Source organism: Macrobrachium rosenbergii, chromosome 50 (assembly GCF_040412425.1).
Source record: "Macrobrachium rosenbergii isolate ZJJX-2024 chromosome 50, ASM4041242v1, whole genome shotgun sequence".
Classification (NCBI taxonomy): Eukaryota; Metazoa; Arthropoda; class Malacostraca; order Decapoda; family Palaemonidae; genus Macrobrachium; species Macrobrachium rosenbergii.
In genome coordinates, this window is record NC_089790.1 from 15255001 (window position 1) to 15277500 (window position 22500).

General features: G+C 32.1%; 1 protein-coding gene across 3 annotated transcripts in view; it reads left to right on the forward strand.

The window, feature by feature from the left end:
• The window catches only part of LOC136832661 (uncharacterized), a 143233-nt gene that overhangs the window by 14621 nt on the left and 106112 nt on the right, over positions 1 to 22500 (forward strand). Inside the window, exon 1 of one of the 3 annotated variants that reach the window (XM_067093947.1) lies at positions 7780 to 7931. The exons of 1 other annotated variant lie outside the window; for it this stretch is intronic. In XM_067093947.1, coding sequence (XP_066950048.1) covers positions 7923 to 7931 — 9 coding nt within the window. In that variant the 5' untranslated portion in view covers positions 7780 to 7922. Of the gene's footprint in view, positions 1 to 7779; positions 7932 to 22500 lie in introns of those variants that run through there. One more of the 3 variants, XM_067093948.1, reaches the window with a different exon arrangement.

The window sequence follows — 22500 nt, forward strand, 5'->3', positions numbered from 1 at the left end:
GCCTGTACGTCTCGCGCGAAAGCTACAGTGTCCCTTGTCCCTCACAGACATTTAGATAACCCTCAGATCAAAGACTTTCGTGGACGTAAGGAATTACGGGGTCCCTGTCCAATTGACAATTGAATTACCCGCTACAGAAGTTCCTCAGCGTCTGAATCCGCGAACCTGATAAACATTTCCCTTCGTAGGAAGACTTCTAAGGGCGTTTACAAAGAAGTCACCACCCTCTGTCAAGATCCTATGGATCTCCGTCGTGGTGCACTGTGGGCGTTACTAAAAGGGTCTTTGCGGCGTTCCTTCGGCCCCTAGCTGCACTCCATTTTACCCATTCCCGCTTCCATTCTCCCATCTTGCTCTCCAGCCTCTCTGACTATTAATTCTTAGCGTAACTGTGAGGGTTTACCTCAGTTTTACTTTTAGATCCTTGTAGTGTACCTCCTTTAATTTCTGGGTCTCTTGATCTTGCTGGCTAACCATTACAACTCACTCGTTTCCCTGTCTGAAGCGCTGAATGGCCGAAAGTGCCCCGTGATTATCTTTGTAGCTTTCATGATTTTAGACGTAGATTGCTTAAAAACTGTATAATCTTGAAGACACATATAGGAAATTATTCCGTAAATTTATACGCCCTCCCAAAACAATAGGTAAGGGGGATCACCTTGAATGAAAACATTTTATTAGCTCCAAAGAGCTCTAAAGGGGCTCCAAGGGTCTCCAAACATCGTCGGATGGATGGAGCCGAGAGTGCTGAAACAACTCCAAACAGTACCAAAGTGAATACACTGTTAAAAATGAAATAATCTATATTTCCAAATATTCAAGAAATGAAGAACTGGAACTGGAATATAAAATTTATGCCCAAGGCCAAGCTCTGGAACTTATGAGGTCATTCAGCGCTCAAAATAATGTTGAAACAGCTGTTAGGAGAGGGTTAAGAGTAAGAATGAAGAAAGAGGAATGCAAAGAACTGACAGCACTGCCTGAGGAACACCTACGGGAAAGAAATGAAGAAGGAGCTTTCAGACATCGCAACGAAAATACTGTGAACAGTTTCGAGTGTGAAAGATATATAAATATATAAATAATACAGAACTGCGCAGCATAAAAAGCGAGAACAAAAGCAACGATTATTATGATTACTAATGACTATTTAATGGTAGATTTTTTACTTCACAGGATTAGAAAACTTTAATAGGATATTGAGAAAATTCGAAGGCTTAAAAGAAAACCGTAGGAAGAGCTGGTCAGAAATTTTTAATCTGGCAGCAAGGACGACAGAAGATTAAATACGAATGTATTATACAAGGCACTGTTGTGCTTTTTCCTTTCTATGAAAAACTATGTATTTCTTCCATTTTACTTCTGCTGGGAAATAGTTTATTTTCGAACGTGTTACACTAATTGATTCTGGTAAGACATTTTCAGAATTGTGATGATAAGTCAAGTGTAGATTATATATATACACACACACACACACACACACACATATATATATATATATATATATATATATATATATATATATATATATATATATATATATATATATATATTTACATATATATTAACATATACTGTATATATGCATACTTTCATATATATATATATATATATATATATATATATATATATATATATATATATATATATATATATATATATACATATATATATATATATATATTTATACATACATGTATAGATATACATATATATATAATAATATATATACCTATACAAATCTATATGTAAATGTGTATATATATATATATAAATATATATATATATATATATATATATATATATATATATATATATATATATATCATTAAATAGGTGATTCTGTTTAGTCTGTTAGTCACAAATAAATGCCATCCTTTTATTCAAAGTTTATACCACGTTCACCTGCCTTTCTAATCCTCATGTCACTTAGGATATATTGTACGCCGTAAAACTGGAAATATACCGTCCGCGGATTGTCAACATGTGGTAAACACGTCGACTAAAAAAACTTCTTGATGTCTTTTTCTTGTCAGGGTGGGATTTATTCGGTCATTCGGTACGGAAAGCGATATGTCTCTTTCTCACTCGAGCTACTTAGGAATGTACTTTCGTGTTACGACGAATCACAGTTAAATAATTTATCTTGTGATTATTTGAGTTTTTCGCTCGAGAAACACGTTATGTCCCATATTATAAAGAATTGGGAAAAATTAACTACTTAAAATCAACGGCTTTCAGATCGCGCTGCAATCGTCATTTATGAAGATATGACGACAAATTGTTTTTAAATTAAAGATAATTCTATGTACATTGTGCCTATGTAACAATCTTTAAAAAAAATTATTAGTTTCTGATATAGTTCAAAAAATATGTGGGTATGTGGTGATTTGTTTCGCTCCAGTTCCCCCATTTATTCATTAAATATATTTTATCATGTTTATATGGTATAAAATCTCCAAGATAATAACATAAACAAAAATCGCCCAATCCATAATAAAACTATGCAGTATAATCCTTCGTGCCACATTTTTTCGAATATTCGAACGCCAATGTATTCTTTGGAAGCTTGAATTTCAAGTCAGTGGCCCCTGTTTTGGGCTTGTTCCATATGGATGGGGTTCATAGTCTGAATAATAATAATAATAATAATAATAATAATAATAATAATAATAATAATAATAATAATAATAATAATAATAATAATAATAATAATCTTTGTAAGCTTGAATTTCAAGTCACTGGCCCTGTGGACTTTTTCCATATGAATAGGGTACATCTTCTGAATAATAATAACATCTAATCTAATAATAATAATAATAATAATAATAATAATAATAATAATCACTCGAATTTCGTTGGAAGTGGTATATAACATATTTCTAGAGTCATGGACGCATTAATGACGTAACAGCCAAAACAAAACAGATTGTTTTGACGTAATAATCGAAACACAACGGATTGTTTTACCCAGCATAACACAAATCGCACCAGCTAACGGGAAAACTTCAATCGTGCAAAGGACACATTCATTTCGAAACAACCCGGAATCAATTCATTTACCAAGTCATCCTAATCTCTCTAAAAGTGAAATTTCGAATCGCCGCTAAAATCTAGCATTTCTCGCACAAAAGCGACGGGCGAGTTTGGAGGTTGACTCAGGCAGCTTGTCAACACTGGGGTCATTAAACGCCCCCGGAAAAACTGCGCGGAACCGGGAGGTCTTCGAACCTAATTTGTTAAACCAACAGCGGGATTCGGAGGTTAAGATTTGTGGACCTGACCCGAGAGGCAGGCTGTAGCTGCATTTGCTGAGAGTGGTGTCACCTATTACACAAAATGCAACTCGAGATATTATGCCTCTGCACCGCTTAGTTATTAGTTAATGAAGCTATGTTACGTTATGTTATTATGTATATTTTATGCCTCTTAAGGCTTACTTCTTAGGAAATAAATGTGTTATGTTATATCACATTATGTAATTCTGTGTACAAAATAACATAAAGTAATATAACATCACATAGCTTCATTTAATAAGAAGTAAGTCTTAAAAGGAACAAAAGTTACAAATACCATAACGTAACATAGCTTTATTTAATAAGAAGTAAGTCTCAAGAGGAACAGGATATACAAAATAACATAACATAACAGAGCTTCATTAACTAATAACTAAGCCTTAAGGAGGCATGACATCGAGTAACATCTTTGTGTAATAGGCCCTCCATTGCAACACAAACTTTTCAATTTAATGAGCTCTTGTCGCGTTTCGGAATTTCATTTTATTCATGCTATTGTGTTTCTTGGTGGTAAGAAAAATGCATTTTATGCTGCATGTGGATATTGGCCTAATATTCCTTCATTATTACATTCTTTGTATTTTATTATCTTGTGTTTTCGTTATATCGCCTTTACCATTTCAGCAATGATCTTATTTTCCATTCTTTTATTAAGAAAAATCTACATCTTTTCGCATCAATGTTCCATTTTTTTTAATTTCTGAGAATCATTTTATACATTCTTTCCCCACACTTTCTAAGCTTCTTAAAGCCAATTTTTCTTCCACCACTTTTTCATCTATTTCTTTTTTATCATCTTTATCAGAAGCCCGCAGCGTCTGATTATTTCCTGGGGGCATTCACTTCTCTCAAGTATATATATCATATCTTTTGTTTAATGTCTCCCTTTAGACTCGTTCCTCATAATTAGGACAGATTATCAGGCGAACAGTTATTAGTAAGAATGTGCCAGGGATGTTTCAGGTATCGAGAATTTAAGATGGTGGTTTATGTCTGAAAAGAACAGAAAATACTTGCTGAAAGATGGAGGTATTTTAGAGATTTAAACAGAAACACACACAAATATGCATGTATATACATACATATATATATATATATATATATATATATATATATATATATATATTCATTTCTCGGTATAATGTGATTCGGATTCCACAATAAACTGTGGGTCCCATTACTAGGTAACCAATTGGTTCTTAGCCACGTAAAATAAGTCTAATCCTTCGGGCCAGCCCCAGGAGGGCTGTTAATCAGCTCAGTGGTCTGGTTAAACAAAGGTATACTTTAACTGTACATCCTTTTCGAATTAAAGTTCCATTTTTTATTTCTATATATATATATATATATATATATATATATAATTTATAATATATATATGTATAGATATACATATACATATGTATATATGTATATATAATATGTTTATAGATATACATATATATGTATATATGCATGTATATATCTATATACACATTATATATATTATATATATACTGTATATATCTATACAAATGTAATTATATGAACTTTAATATGAAATAAAAAATGGAACTTTATATATACATATATATACACATACATATATATATATATATATATATATATATATATATATATATATATATATATACTATACATATTTGAGTGTGTTTCTGTTTAAGTGTCTAAGATACCTCCACCTTTCAGCAAGTATTTTCTGTTCTTTTCACACGTAAACCACCATCATCTTAGATTCTCGATACCCTGACACATTCTTACTAATAACTGTATATATATATGCATATATAAAATATATATATATATATATATATATATATATATATATATATATATATATATATATATATATACATGTGTGTGTGTGAGCGTGAGTGTACATGTGTGTGAAAATGTATACATTTCCTATCCCCAAAGAAACCTGAAACTCGACTCGTAACTCACTTAAATCATGGCTTTCGTTACGGATCATTTAGTCTGAGGAGAAGAAAGATAATCTTTTCCTTCTCAACGCTCAGGGCACTTTCTCCTCATGGAAGATGATGTCCTTCCATTTAAGCACTTAGCATCTTCAGGATTTTTATTAGAGGTTGGTTCATAATCGTCCCTAATTTTTAACTGCCAAGGAGTGGATGATGCCTATTATATATATATATTATATATATATATATATATATATATATATATATATATATATATATATATATATATATGTGAGTGTGTGTATATATATATATATATATATATATATATATATATATATATATATATATATATTCATATATATATATATATATACTGTAATATACATTTATACATATACTGTAATATACATTTATATATACATTCATTATATATATACAGTATATATATATACACATATCCCTGTGTGTGGGTAGACGGTAATAAGTAAGTGCTTTATTATGTCACGTTCCTAAGGTTGTGCTTAAAACATTACATGCTCCAAAAATTCTTTTGCTATATTTTTATAACATTAAAAAAAACTTGTTATTTACTTCCTTTTTTGTTCGTTCACAGAGCCTCCCTAAATGATATTAAATAAGCCATTTAATGTTAGTTCGTAAAAGATACTAATATGAACTTTATGCTCACAGTAACGTTATTATATAAGCTGCATTATGACAGTGAAACGTTATGTCTACCCGCCCACGTTTAGCAAGAGTCACGCTTGCTTTCCAACAAATGTTCATTTCTTTCTGTTCATCCGGGTACCTAAAGCTATTTCCGAGAACTCGCATGCGTATATAAAAAGGATATACTTCCCTTTGGTCACGACACCTTTTAAAAGGCTCCTTTCGCTTTGGTTGTATCGTTCATTCCTCGGGCGTCGTATGATTCCGTTTGAATACCGCTCGCATGAGACTGGTAAGCCGAGCACTGTCCTAGTATGTGGTTTACGCGCGTGAATATTCACTTCTGTCTTCTTAAATCACAAGAAGGAAGACTGTATTAGCGGTATTATTACAATTTATGGAGTATGATTAATACTTAGGTGATTCCGGAAGCAAAGTTAGCGAGTTTTAAAATCTCGTTTATCCAAATATATTTCCCGCCAAAATCAGTGTCATGGGAACAAACCGAAGATAGAGCCTAGGTAAGTCATTTCTTTCCATTCTAAAGCTTTGGGACGATACTTTAAGAGAATTGCTAATGCATTACCATAAGTAAGTAATATTGACTTAATTGGAATAAAATTTATCTAAAAAAAAGAAAAACCATAGAAATACCCTCCGATTCGATAGGCATAGGTCTAGCGTTTGTTTAGCCAAGATGATTTTCCTCGTCAATGTTACTCATAAGTCTATTTTTTCCTTGGCATGATGTTCGATAACTTTCATCGTTAAAGAACTTAATTTTACGCATTCGAAATTAAATTGTACTTAGAAGAAGGTTTAAATGATATAGCATCTCACCAAATGAGTAGTCTGAGAGTATAGGTCTAGCTTAGGCTACCAAACTTCATTTTTCGCTATTATCAGTCTATGAGACATAAGCTTTGATGGAAACGTAAATTAAACCAGGATTTGTTATAACCATGAAAAATACGACTATATTTACTTTGAACCGAATAACAGAAGCTGTTTTTACCTGTCTGTTTACGCCGTTCTGAAATGCTCTAACCAAAATGACGTTCCGGAACTTCGTTGAGAAACCACCTTTGATAAAAATCTATCGTTGAACAACTACTAACCCTCCCTTAACATATCTAAAACTGAGAAATTGACGGCGTACAGTGTATCGTACACGCCTACCTGCTGCAAAAAAAATTCATAATAAATGACAAAATACAGCAGGTGTCGTAACATGTTTAAAGGACCGGTAAGATATTGGTCTAGGCCTAGGTACTATTAAACATTTTGAATAACGAGCCAGACCTTTTGTATTTTATATCAGGTGGCATATACATGAGTAATTATGACTTGATTTCAAAACTGAAATCGCCATTGCACGTATATAAGACATAATAATGAGCTGTAAGTATAAGACATGCTAACATATACACAGCCAGTAAGCTATGGCCTGGGTACTTCAAAACATTTTGAATAACGAGGAAGACTTTTAAGAATTTTATATCATGTGGCATTATTTATGATTAATAATGATCTGATTTCAAAACTGAAATCGCCATTGCGCTTAATGACACAATATAATGAAAATATAAGACATGTCATAGAAATCAAATTTACTTCCACAAGACATTTAATTTTATCATATATTTATGGGTAAATAAAATTCATTCTGCTTTCCTTACCTATGAAATGCTACTCCATTTACTCTTGAAGAACTCCCGCACCCATTTCCGTAATTATGTGCAACACAACGAGCCACTTACGAAGATAATTAACTAAAATAATCACAGAAACTCTGAGTACATTTAACTCTGGCGGTGAAGATGGCCGCGAGGAGCAAGAAGGTTCTGCGCATGCGCGAGAAGCAGCAGCAGCAGCGCCGCCCTGGTGGCGACACGTCGAACTATAGTATACCCGTTAGTGAATGAGATTATTATTATTTTTTTTTTCGTTTAATATCGTCTAGCGGTACGTTGCACAGCTTTGTAATTGCGGAAATGGGCGCAGGAATCATTCAAAAACAACACGGGGTAACATGTCGAATGTAAGTAAAGCAGAATTAATTTTATTTTATTTTTTTGTTTTTTCCCCCAGTTTTGTGCCGGTCTCGTTAACCAGTAAACACTTTCCCAGTTAACATGTCTCATATTTCCCGCATATTACTATGGTACATAAGTGCAATGGCGGCTTCAGTTATGATATGAAAATGTCATTCATCCTACATACATGTCACATAATATAAAAAATAATATTTTTCATGGTATTAAAAATGTCTAGAAGTAACTAGGCCTAGGCCTATAGATTACTGGTTGTCAACAGCTCGTCTTCTGAACCTGTTACTGTGACGCATAGGAACTACTACTGCATTTTTTCAGTCATTAGGAATTCTTTGCAGTAGGGAGTCCTGTAGGATACTGCCTATGCCCTCATTTTTTTCTAGTTTACTGTAGGTATCAAATGGCCGATTATAGTTATTTAGCAAATGGCATTTTATCTTGTTTTTCCAATGAAATTCCGATACGTCATATTTGGTCGGAGTATTTCAGGGGGACGTTAACAAACCGAAGAAAACCATTTCTAATATTCAATTCAAAGTAAAAATAGTAGCTTTTTTATAAATATAACAAATCCCTGTTTAATCATGTTTTCGTCAAACGATGTCTCAAAGATTGGTGATACCAAGAACGTGAAGTTTGGTAGCGTAGGCTTAGGCTACACTTATGCCCTCAATCAGCTCATTAGGTAAGATATATCATTTAATAACCATAGGCTGGGACTCCAACGGAATAAAAATAGTTAAGTAATCTGATAAATGAAAGTAATTTCGTAACGAAAAAAGTAATTAGGAAACTTAAAATAGGATCGTCGCGTGCTATAGTGGCCTGCGGATAAGGTACGATAACACGGAACCGAACGCACTACCTCATCCATGCTTTACCTAGACTATAAACGCTTCCTTTACGCTTCACCCTTGCTTAACGCTTCATGCTTTATAGTGCTACGTCTCTGTAATACATCCTAATACCGTCCTAGACTGGAAGTAACTAGTTAAGGACTCGAAATAGCCAGTTAGGATCCGGTTAAATCCTTTTTCCTTACTGTGTTGGTAAAGCGTGCAGCCTTCCCATCCATTGTATCTCTGGAGGGAGTTCAGCGTGATTAGGGTGAAATAGCACTATCGTAGGTCACCCTCACCCCACCCCCCTTTCACCATTTGCAATCCATTCTTCCAATTTTACTCTTGTCTCGTAAATTTTTCACCGTGACACTCGGTCGTTGCTATCTAAATAGCGTTAATTGCCACCAGCCTATCTCTTCGCTAAGGGACGGAAGCTCTGAAGCTCCGTTTGAGCCGGTGCTTTTTCAATGTCCGTCATGGAGACAGGCAATTTTTTTATTTTATTTTATTTTTTTTTTTTTGCCATTACAACGGAATTTCGAGAGTATCCATCTGATGCATGGTGGGAGTGTTTGTGTCTGTTTGTTATCATACATTTTTTTATTTAAATTGTTTTGTGTAAGGGTTTGTTTGGGATAAATAATGGGAAGCGTATCATTGTCAGGTTGTTGCTTTTGAAATTTTCACTGGAGAATAACTTGTGTTTCTTGATAGTTACGAAGACGTAAAGAATAAAATAGAAAATTTATAGGGGGCTGTCTGTTTTGTTGGTTTTTATATGATGACATCTATAAATATATAAATATGTAATTGATTGAATATACATACAGTACATATACAGTATAATGTGTGTGTATGTATATATGTATGTATATATATACATATATATACATACATATATATGTATGTATGTATGTATACATATATGTAAATATATATATACATACATAAATATATACAGTATGTATATACTGTATAAATACATATGTGTGTGTGTATAACTGAGTCACGAAAATATGGAGCGTGACAAATATATAAATAGAGACAAATTCCGCGAAGGAAAGAGAAACAACGGAGTGCTGCAAGGCCTTTCGATGTTAGTCCTTTACTTAGCAGACTGAAGAAATATAAAAATAAGTTTTACAAAGAAGGCTCGAATAAATTCAGTATTTATAGGAAACCAACCGACAACTTAACTTGTGTCCATTTTTATTCAGGCCATCACCATTACATCAAAATATCCATTTTTTCTTCTGTGTTTTTAAGAGCATTGCGCATTGTCAGTCCCCAGTATTTGGATCAAGAAATCAAATACGAGTACATAAGAAAAATAGGGACAGATTTATGTTATCCTTCACATATACTAGATATTTGTGAATATCAAGTTTTATAGTGAAAGTAACATGGAGAGAGAAACGCCTAAGAACATTCTTAGCTTGCCTTATTTAGTGGTTTTGAAAACATAAAATCCTTATTAAAATATTTTAATGTCAACCTTGTTTTTTCCTATAATAACGCACTAAAAGGAATGTTAATAAAAAATAGCCATAAGGAAAAAACAACAATATATGAAATTCCATGTATGGACTACCCTCTCTTTATATTGGCCAATCCAGCAAGGATGTAGATGTATGGGTTAAGCAGCATAAGTTCTCTGTCAAAACCTGACAAACATCCAATGCTATATACGAGTATATTCATTTAAGTGAAAACTCTCACAGGATAAACTGGACTGAAAGTTCAGTGATTGCCAGATCAAACGATTTCTCTTCAAGAAATCTTTTAGAATCCGCTATTATACAGCTCACTTCCAGTTTTAATATTAATCTTAACCTTGGTATAAATTGTTTGAATCCCTGTATAAGCAGAATGTTCAAGAATCGCCTAAAAGATAAAATCACTGACAATTAAAAATTAGTTATCTTATATATATTTTCTATGTATTCGTATGTTTAATATAAATTTCTTTGTTAAAAATATTCACTTTGTAAAAAAATTTTTTTTTTGTTTACGAAAAATGTGAAGAATTGAGTTGTGCTTTTTAAAATGTTTGTGGGTGGTCAGTCACCTTCTTTGTATAATCTTTTAATTGTCCTGTCCCTGTTTTTGAGCCATTGAGCCTAATCCTTTGTAAAACTTTTTTAATGTTAACCATGTTTTGGTATGTCCAATAATTCTTTAATTGTGTTGGATTCCAGGCACATATTTTTTCCTTTGTAATCCCCGCCTGTCATTTATACGAGCCTTCTCTGCAAAACTTATTTTTATATTTCTTCAGTCTGCTAAGTAAAGGACTACGTCGAAAGGCCTTGCAGCACTCCGTTGTTTCTCTTTCCTTCGTGGAATTTGTCTTTATATATATATATATATATATATATATATATATATATATATATATATATATATATATATATATATATATATACATATATATATATATATACATATATATATATATACACACACACATACCTGTATGTATGCTCGCACATTCCTCTTTATCAGTACACACACATGTGCACGCAATACACTGACATACACACTCACACACACACACACACCCAACCAAAAATCCATCACACCCAAAAGAAAAAAGAAGATCAAACGTAAATACAGAAATTGTCCTCGATACGAAGTTCAGAAAACAAAAACTAAGAATTCTCTCGATTCATTGACCCGTCATATAAAAAATTCGCGAGAATGATCGACGTCCATAATGAATGAGAGTCAAGAGGAAAAAAAAATGAAAGAATCACAAAGATTCTCTTTCGTAAAATTCGACTACTGATCTCTGGCGAGAGAAGGAGTCGCCCTCCTCTTTAAGGAATGTTGGAATGGGAAGATTATGAGGTTATGTGAGCGGGTCTCGTTTAAGTCTTCGTAAAGGTTTTTTTTTTTTGTCAGTTGTGTTTATTGTTTTTAACCTTTTAGTTTTTTTTTTAAATCAGCATGCTAAACAATGGGTATTTTTCGTGAATTACTGGACATTATCAAAGTAAATATCATGTTATCTTCTAATTTACACACACATATATATGTATATATATGTATATATTTACACATACATACACATACAGTAGATATGTATATAATTACACACATACATACACACACACACACACACATATATATATATATATATATATATATATATATATATATATATATATATATATATATATATATATATATATATATATATATATATATATATAAAATGTATATATGCACATACATACATACATACATACGTAAACATAAAGACTCTACTCTCTCTCCCAGACTCTCTCTCTCTCTCTCTCTCTCTCTCCCCTTCAAGAGAAACCAGCCTTTTCTAACTCGTCATATGCTGCAACATTTCTGCCCCATGAATAATCTAAGCAGCAATTTCAGGTAATCGATTACTCGCCCAGAGTACCGAGTTACCGGAAACGCTTTACTTCCTGGCAAGGGGATGAGTAATAGTTGTGTGTGTGTGTGTTCGTGTGTTCACGTGTGTTCGCAGGTGTGCGCATGCGGTTGCGTGCATTTTTGAAAGGAGAGATTGGTAAACGGGCATACGAACGTTGTGGCCTTGATGACGTCATCATGAGTCATTCTTATAAGCTATTCTCTCTCTCTCTCTCTCTCTCTCTCTCTCTCTCTCTCTCTCTCTCTCTCTCAGTTTCTTATTTATTCCACTTGCACATAATCCTAAGAACCGCATTTCAAACATTATATTCACTTTATATCAGAACTACCAACATTACTTAGGTAACGCCTCAAATATTTATGCACTTATTATTATTATTATTATTATTATTATTATTATTATTATTATTATTATTATTATTATTATTATTATTATTATCACTCGGAAGATGAACCCTATTCATATGGAACAAGCCCAGCAAAGGGGCCACTGCGACTTGATATTTAAGCTTCCAAAGAATATGATGGTGTTCATTAGAAAGAAGTTAACAGAAGGCAATGGGAAATACAGAAAGAGAGATCACTTACGGAAAAAAGAAAGAATAAATGAACAAGTTAATAAATATATATAAAAGAATGTAAGTAAATTATTAAGACAAACAATATGCATAACCACGTATTAGGAACAGCAGGTGAACAGGCAAATCTATAATTCATTAAAGAATTGACCGAGGTAGCGTGACTTATAAATCTGAACATCTTTTTTCATCATGAAGGTGAAATCTGGTGCCTCTCTCTCTCTCTCTCTCTCTCTCTCTCTCTCTCTCTCTCTCTCTCTGTTTCACTGTGATTCAGTTCAGAACTGTTGTTCATTTCAGCGAAGAGGATAAGAGAATTAGGTGGGATGAATGAAGTTGTACACACAGGCTGAGAGAGAGAGAGAGAGAGAGAGAGAGAGAGAGAGAGAGAGAGAGAGAGAGAGAGAGAAGAAGCAGAAAAATTCAAACACTGCATATGCGAATATGAATAGGTAAAAATTGACATATACTCAGAGAGAGAGAGAGAGAGAGAGAGAGAGAGAGAGAGAGAGAGAGAGAGAGAGAGAGAGAGAGAGAAATTCAAGCCACGTGTGAATAAGAAAAATTAACGCATCTCTAAAAGAGAGAGAGAGAGAGAGAGAGAGATAGGAAACTCAAGCCACGTATGAATATAAAAAATAACCCATGTTCTAAAAGATAGAGAGAGAGAGAGAGAGAGAGAGAGAGAGAGAGAGAGAGAGAGAGAGAGAGAGAGAGAGAGAGAGAGAGAAGAGAGAGAGAGAGAGTAAACGAACGAAGGAACAGATCAATCAGAACGCCAAAACTTTACGAAACTTGTTAACCATAAACCATATTTACCATTCATTCTCCTTTCCACGGAGGGATTCCATACCCCCCTTAAAAGATAAACCCCACCCCACCCGAGCCACCTTCCAACTCTGGCATGTGGATAAACCCACAAAATCCTTCTTTGGATTTCAGGCCGCAAGGATCCAGGATCCTGAAGCCCTCAGGAATCCAACATCAAAGGACTTTGTTAAGCAACGCGAGACAAAATACCTGTATTAGACTTGGCGACAAAAATTGGGCGGTTTTCATCAAGGGTGAAACAAAGGCTTCTGGGCGAACTAGCAGAGATTTAGGAGATGGTACAAAGATTAGGACGAGTTTCCTCTCAGTATTTTCATTATTCGCCTATTTCCACCTTTTGTTTATGCTCCTATACCTACGCTTGGTTTGTATTTATACTCATATTTCTCCTATGCGCTTGGTTTGTATTTATACTCGTATTTCTCCTATACGCTTGGTCTGTATTTATACTCATATTTCTCCTATACGCTTGGTCTGTATTTATACTCATATTTCTCCTATACGCTTGGTTTGTATTTATACTCATATTTCTCCTATACGCTTGGTTTGTATTTATACTCATATTTCTCCTATATGCTTGGTCTGTATTTATACTCATATTTCTCCTATACGCTTGGTTTGTATTTATACTCATATTTCTCCTATACGATTGGTTTGTATTTATACTCATATTTCTCCTATACGCTTGGTCTGTATTTATACTCATATTTCTCCTATATACGCTTGGTTTGTATTTATACTCATATTTCTCCTATACGCTTGGTTTGTATTTATACTCATATTTCTCCTACACTCTTGGTTTGTATTTATACTCATATTTCTCCTATACGCTTGGTTTGTATTTATACTCATATTTCTCCTACACTCTTGGTTTGTATTTATACTCATATTTCTCTTAAATGCTTGGTCTGTATTTATACTCATATTTCTCCTATACGCTTGGTTTGTATTTATACTCATATTTCTCCTACACTCTTGGTTTGTATTTATACTCATATTTCTCCTAAACGCTTGGTTTGTATTTATACTCATATTTCTCCTACACTCTTGGTCTGTATTTATACTCATATTTCTCCTAAACGCTTGGTCTGTATTTATACTCATATTTCTCCTATACGCTTGGTTTGTATTTATACTCATATTTCTCCTATACGCTTGGTTTGTATTTATACTCATATTTCTCCTACACTCTTGGTTTGTATTTATACTCATATTTCTCCTATACGCTTGGTTTGTATTTATACTCATATTTCTCCTATACGCTTGGTTTGTATTTATACTCATATTTCTCCTACACTCTTGGTTTGTATTTATACTCATATTTCTCCTAAACGCTTGGTCTGTATTTATACTCATATTTCTCCTGTACGTTTGGTTTGTATTTATACTCATATTTCTCCTATACGCTTGGTTTGTATTTATACTCATATTTCTCCTATATGGTTGGTTTGTATTTATACTCATATTTCTCCTATACCCTTGGTTTGTATTTATACTCATATTTCTCCTATACCCTTGGTTTGTATTTATACTCATATTTCTCCTATACGCTTGGTTTGTATTTATACTCATATTTCTCCTATACGCTTGGTTTGTATTTATACTCATATTTCTCCTACACTCTTGGTTTGTATTTATACTCATATTTCTCCTATACGCTTGGTTTGTATTTATACTCATATTTCTCTTATACCCTTGGTTTGTATTTATACTCATATTTCTCCTACACTCTTGGTTTGTATTTATACTCATATTTCTCCTATACCCTTGGTTTGTATTTATACTCATATTTCTCCTATATGCTTGGTTTGTATTTATACTCATATTTCTCCTATACCATTGGTTTGTATTTATACTCATATTTCTCCTACACTCTTGGTTTGTATTTATACTCATATTTCTCCTATACCCTTGGTTTGTATTTATACTCATATTTCTCTTATACCCTTGGTTTGTATTTATACTCATATTTCTCCTATACCCTTGGTTTGTATTTATACTCATATTTCTCCTACACTCTTGGTTTGTATTTATACTCATATTTCTCCTATACCCTTGGTTTGTATTTATACTCATATTTCTCCTATACCCTTGGTTTGTATTTATACTCATATTTCTCCTACACTCTTGGTTTGTATTTATACTCATATTTCTCCTAAATGCTTGGTCTGTATTTATACTCATATTTCTCCTGTACGTTTGAATTGTATTTATACTCATATTTCTCCTATACCCTTGGTTTGTATTTATACTCATATTTCTCCTGTACTTTGGTTGTATTTATACTCATATTTCTCCTATACCCTTGGTTTGTATTTATACTCATATTTCTCCTACACTCTTGGTTTGTATTTATACTCATATTTCTCCTATACCCTTGGTTTGTAGTTATACTCATATTTCTCCTATACCCTTGGTTTGTATTTATACTCATATTTCTCCTAAACGCTTGGTTTGTATTTATACTCATATTTCTCCTGTACGTTTGGTTTGTATTTATACTCATATTTCTCCTATACCCTTGGTTTGTATTTATACTCATATTTCTCCTATACCCTTGGTTTGTATATATACTCATATTTCTCCTATACCCTTGGTTTGTATTTATACTCATATTTCTCCTATACGCTTGCTTTGTATTTATACTCATATTTCTCCTATACGCTTGGTTTGTATTTATACTCATAGTTCTCCTACACTCTTGGTTTGTATTTATACTCATATTTCTCCTATACGCTTGGTTTGTATTTATACTCATATTTCTCCTACACTCTTGGTTTGTATTTATACTCATATTTCTCCTATACCCTTGGTTTGTATTTATACTCATATTTCTCCTATACCCTTGGTTTGTATTTATACTCACTTTTCTCCTATACCCTTGGTTTGTATTTATACTCATATTTCTCCTACACTCTTGGTTTGTATTTATACTCATAGTTCTTTCTTGGTTTGTATTTATACTCATATTTCTATACACTCTTGGTTTGTATTTATTCTCATATTTCTCCTATACGCTTGGTTTGTATTTATACTCATATTTCTCCTATACCCTTGGTTTGTATTTATACTCATATTTCTCCTATACCCTTGGTTTGTATTTATACTCATATTTCTCCTACACTCTTGGTTTGTATTTATACTCATATTTTTCCTACACTCTTGGTTTGTATTTATACTCATATTTCTCCTATACCCTTGGTTTGTATTTATACTCATATTTCTCCTATACCCTTGGTTTGTATTTATACTCATATTTCTCCTACACCCTTAGTTTGTATTTATACTCATATTTCTCCTATACCCTTGGTTTGTATTTATACTCATATTTCTCCTATACGCTTGGTTTGTATTTATACTCATATTTCTCCTATTCGCTTGGTTTGTATTTATACTCATATTTCTCCTATACCCTTGGTTTGTATTTATACTCATATTTCTCCTAAACGCTTGGTATGTATTTATACTCATATTTCTCCTGTACGTTTGGTTTGTATTTATACTCATATTTCTCCTATACGCTTGGTTTGTATTTATACTCATATTTCTCCTATACGCTTGGTTTGTATTTATACTCATATTTTTCCTATACGCTTGGTTTGTATTTATACTAATATTTCTCCTATACCCTTGGTTTGTATTTATACTCATATTTCTCCTATACCCTTGGTTTGTATTTATACTCATATTTCTCCTATACCCTTGGTTTGTATTTATACTCATATTTCTCCTATACGCTTGGTTTGTATTTATACTCATATTTCTCCTATACGCTTGGTTTGTATTTATACTCATATTTCTCCTACACTCTTGGTTTGTATTTATACTCATATTTCTCCTAAACGCTTGGTCTGTATTTATACTCATATTTCTCCTATACGCTTAGTTTGTATTTATACTCATATTTCTCCTATATGCTTGGTTTGTATTTATACTCATATTTCTCTCCTACACTCTTGGTTTGTATTTATACTCATATTTCTCATATTTCTCCTATACGCTTGGTCTGTATTTATACTCATATTTCTCCTATACGCTTGGTTTGTATTTATACTCATATTTCTCCTATACGCTTGGTTTGGTTTTGTATTTATACTCATATTTCTCCTATACGCTTGGTTTGTATTTATACTCATATTTCTCCTATACCCTTGGTTTGTATTTATACTCATATTTCTCCTATACTCTTGGTTTGTATTTATACTCATATTTCTCCTAAACGCTTGGTCTGTATTTATACTCATATTTCTCTCCTGTACGTTTGGTTTGTATTTATACTCATATTTCTCCTATACGCTTGGTCTGTATTTATACTCATATTTCTCCTGTACGTTTGGTTTGTATTTATACTCATATTTCTCCTATACGCTTGGTCTGTATTTATACTCATATTTCTCCTGTACGTTTGGTTTGTATTTATACTCATATTTCTCCTATACGTTTGGTCTGTATTTATACTCATATTTCTCCTATACTCTTGGTCTATATTTTTACTCATAGTTCTCCTATACGCTTGGTTTGTATTTATACTCATAGTTCTCCTATACCCTTGGTTTGTATTTATACTCATAGTTCTCCTATACCCTTGGTCTATATTTTTACTCATATTTCTCCTATACGCTTGGTTTGTATTTATACTCATAGTTCTCCTATACCCTTGGTTTGTATTTATACTCATAGTTCTCCTATACCCTTGGTCTATATTTTTACTCATATTTCTCCTATACGCTTGGTTTGTATTTATACTCATAGTTCTCCTATACCCTTGGTTTGTATTTATACTCATATTTCTCCTAAATGCTTGGCTTGTATTTATACTCATATTTCTCCTACACGCTTGGTTTGTATTTATACTCATATTTCTCCTGTACGTTTGGTTTGTATTTATACTCATATTTTTCCTATACGCTTGGTCTGTATTTATACTCATATTTCTCCTGTACGTTTGGTTTGTATTTATACTCATATTTCTCCTATACGCTTGGTCTGTATTTATACTCATATTTCTCCTATACTCTTGGTCTATATTTTTACTCATATTTCTCCTATACTCTTGGTTTGTATTTATACTCAGATTTCTCCTATACGCTTGGTTTGTATTTATACTCATAGTTTTCCTAAACGCTTGGTTTGTATTTATACTCATATTTCTCCTAAACGCTTGGCTTGTATTTATACTCATATTTCTCCTATACGCTTGGTTTGTATTTATACTCATATTTCTCCTATACGCTTGGTTTGTATTTATACTCATATTTCTCCTATACTCTTGGTTTGTATTTATACTCATATTTCTCCTAAACGCTTGGTTTGTTTTTATAAATGCATAGGAGTATAATTTTAAGTTACTACTCTCGCTGCGTTGTTGTCTAGACCCTTACCTGTTGTAGTATTTTACTTTATAGTTAAAAATATCTGTGTACAGAGTTTTAACACTATTGTGGCTTTTAATTCTCGATATTATAGCCTCGTTATAGGGTCATATTTCTCTAAACGCTTGGTTTGTTTTTATAAATTGTTTAAGTTTACTTTTATTATTATTATTATTATTATTATTATTATTTATTATTATTATTATTATTATTATTATTATTATTATTATTATTATTATTATTAATTCCTATGAATGAGTGGATACAGTGTTGGCCTCTTGTAAAAATAACAAAAGAAATCAATGAGTTTTTTCTAAAAACACATAAAATAAAAGCATATAAATTTCGCTTATTAAAACATATTTTATATATTTATATATTTTTATATTTATTTTTCTTGTTATGTAACATCAAATAACAAAATAAATCCACGAGTTTTCTCTAAAAAGCACTGAAATCAAAAAAGTATTTACCTCGCTTGTTAAAACGTATTGTATGTAATTCATCTTGAATATCTCATCTCCTTTTTATTGTAAATAATAGAAAGAAATGTTCTTTTGGCCCTTTTGTAAAAACAGCAGAAATCCACGTGCGTTCCCTACAAACCACTAAAATGAACATATATATATTCGCTTGTTAGGACATTTTTTATGTAATCCATCGGAATTCTCGTGGTGGATTCATTTTCCCATATTTATTTTTCTTGTTTTGTAATTGACATGGGCCCCTCATATAAAACCCAATTAAGACTTGATTATAAAGTTAATCATTTAGATTTTTAATTAGGGCAGTAATTTCTCAATTAATTTGGAAGAATAATTAACCCCTACCAGGTAAACACTTTAGGTAATCATTGGCGCTTGTAAATTATAGAGCTCTCTCAGTCTTTTAGTATTCAGTTGTGATATATATATATATATATATATATATATATATATATATATATATATATATATATATATATATATATATATATATATATATATATATATATATATATATATATATATATATATATATATATATATATATATGGAAGAATATATATATATATATATATATATATATATATATATATATATATATATATATATGTATATACATATATATATGTTATATATATATATATGCATTATATATATATATATATATATATATATATATATACATATATATATATATATATATATATATATATATATATATATATATATATATATATATATATATATATATATATATATATATATATATATATATATATATATATATATATATATGGATTCCCAGCTGTCTCCAATGATGTTTCTTGTACATTTTCACTTTTTGGTTTGTGAAGTGATATGATAACTGATATTCTTCAGATTTTTATTTTAATCTTTAATTTTCTCACCGAACTCATCTGTATATTGAGTTGTAGTTCCTTTGTATAATCAGTAATTTCTAGATGATATCCAAAGGTTAGTGGCTGAAACAGTTGTTGACATAACATTGAATAAATAGAGTATTTTTATATCTTATATCTGTCTATATATCTATCTATATATATATATAAATATATATATATATATATATAAATATATATATATATATATATATATATATATATATATATATATATATATATATATATATATATATATATATATATATATATATATATATATAGGGAACGTAACGTAAAGTTCGCTTCAAACTTTCATCCCCCCCCCCCACACCCTACCCGCTAACCCACCCCTTCTTATATCTCCCTATCTTTCGGCTTAAGCTTTGCCCCTCCCCCTCCTCCAACACCTCCAGTATCCGGCCACTTTTCTGGATAATCCGGATTTGGGCGAAATCCGGTAACCGAACTTTTTATTTTTTATTTTTTTATTTGGTCTTATTTGCATATTACATTTTCCCTTAATCTCCTCTATTTCTATTTTATTGATATTCTTACATTCTTGACGTTGTTTTTATTCTCGTTTTTGTAATTATTCTTTTGTCTTTTTAATCTTCTTAGTATATGTGATCGTTTTTACTGTTTAGCACATTTCTTGTTCTCTTATTATTATTAATATTATTATTATTATTATTATTATTATTATTATTATTATTATTATTAGATATCAACTCTTTATACATATATATATATATATATATATATATATATATATATATATATATATATATATATATATATATATATATATATATATATATATATATATATATATAGAGAGAGAGAGAGAGAGAGAGAGAGAGAGAGAGAGAGAGAGAGAGAGAGAGACGTACAGTTACCTCTCAGTATTAAAAACAATTTCCCCCTTTACATTCTAATCCCATATAACATCCGCTTCAAAAGAAAACATATATTTGTTCCCAATTCATTATACATTAAATAAATTGATAGTACTCTTGCCCAATTCTCAATTACCTTAGGGGCAAGAAATTAACGCCCATTAGAGCCCTTTATTCCGAAGGTCCTTTTGGATTTCAGTGGGCTCTGATACGTCGTATAGGTGGGCGCCTTCATTAACAGCGCCTTCTGTTGTATTAATCAAACACTCGGGTGAACGTCCGTCACGCCCCAGTGGCTGGGGCACGCCCCAGTGGTTAGGTCAGCACAGATTAGTGGGCCCATTCACCTGGCTCATTCCAGTCACTTAACTGACGCCGAAGAACTTTCATAGATGATGGTTCAGGTGTTGTGGGGAGGGAGAGGGGAATGGTTAGGAAGCTTTCATGCTTTGATTATGAAAAGGCTGCCCTCTCTCTCTCTCTCTCTCTCTCTCTCTCTCTCTCTCTCTCTCTCTCTCTCTCTCTCTCATAGTTTCTTTTTATTTGTTTAACCCACATCTGGGTCTGTTGTAAGTGCTTTGATTATGGAATGGCTGCCCTCTCTCTCTCTCTCTCTCTCTCTCTCTCTCTCTCTCTCTCTCTCTCTCTCTCTCTCTCTCTCTCTCTCTCATAGTTTCCTTTGAATCTGTATAACTCGCGACTGGGAGGGAGCAAACACAGTGGTGATGTGACGAGCCATTGATTGCATATGTTACTGGGAAGAAATAAGGTCTTCTCTCTCTCTCTCTCTCTCTCTCTCTCTCTCTCTCTCTCTCTCTCTCTCTCTCTCTCTCTCTCTCTCTCTCTCTCTCATTTTCCTTTAGTGAAAAAGAATATATTTCCAGAATGTATAAAGTAGGTAATCTATCTCTGAACACTGGATTTTTTTTTACTGATTTCTACTTTATATTAACTTTGTAGGTTTATATCATTCACTTATAATCTAGGAGTATGCAAATCTTCAGATTTTGACGCATAACAAGTAATTAGAAGTCGCTTAAGGACCCATTTTAGTTAGGTTTGACCAGGTCCCATGAAATTGGCAGATGACAAATATGTATTTATTTAAGTTTTCGATCTCATATGCTCAGATTTGATTTATAAAAATGATAACTTTGTGAAACGATCTGCTGTTTATATCATTCACGTTATAATCGTTCGTAATTCTTTCTTTCAGTATGACCAAATGGCTTAGTAACC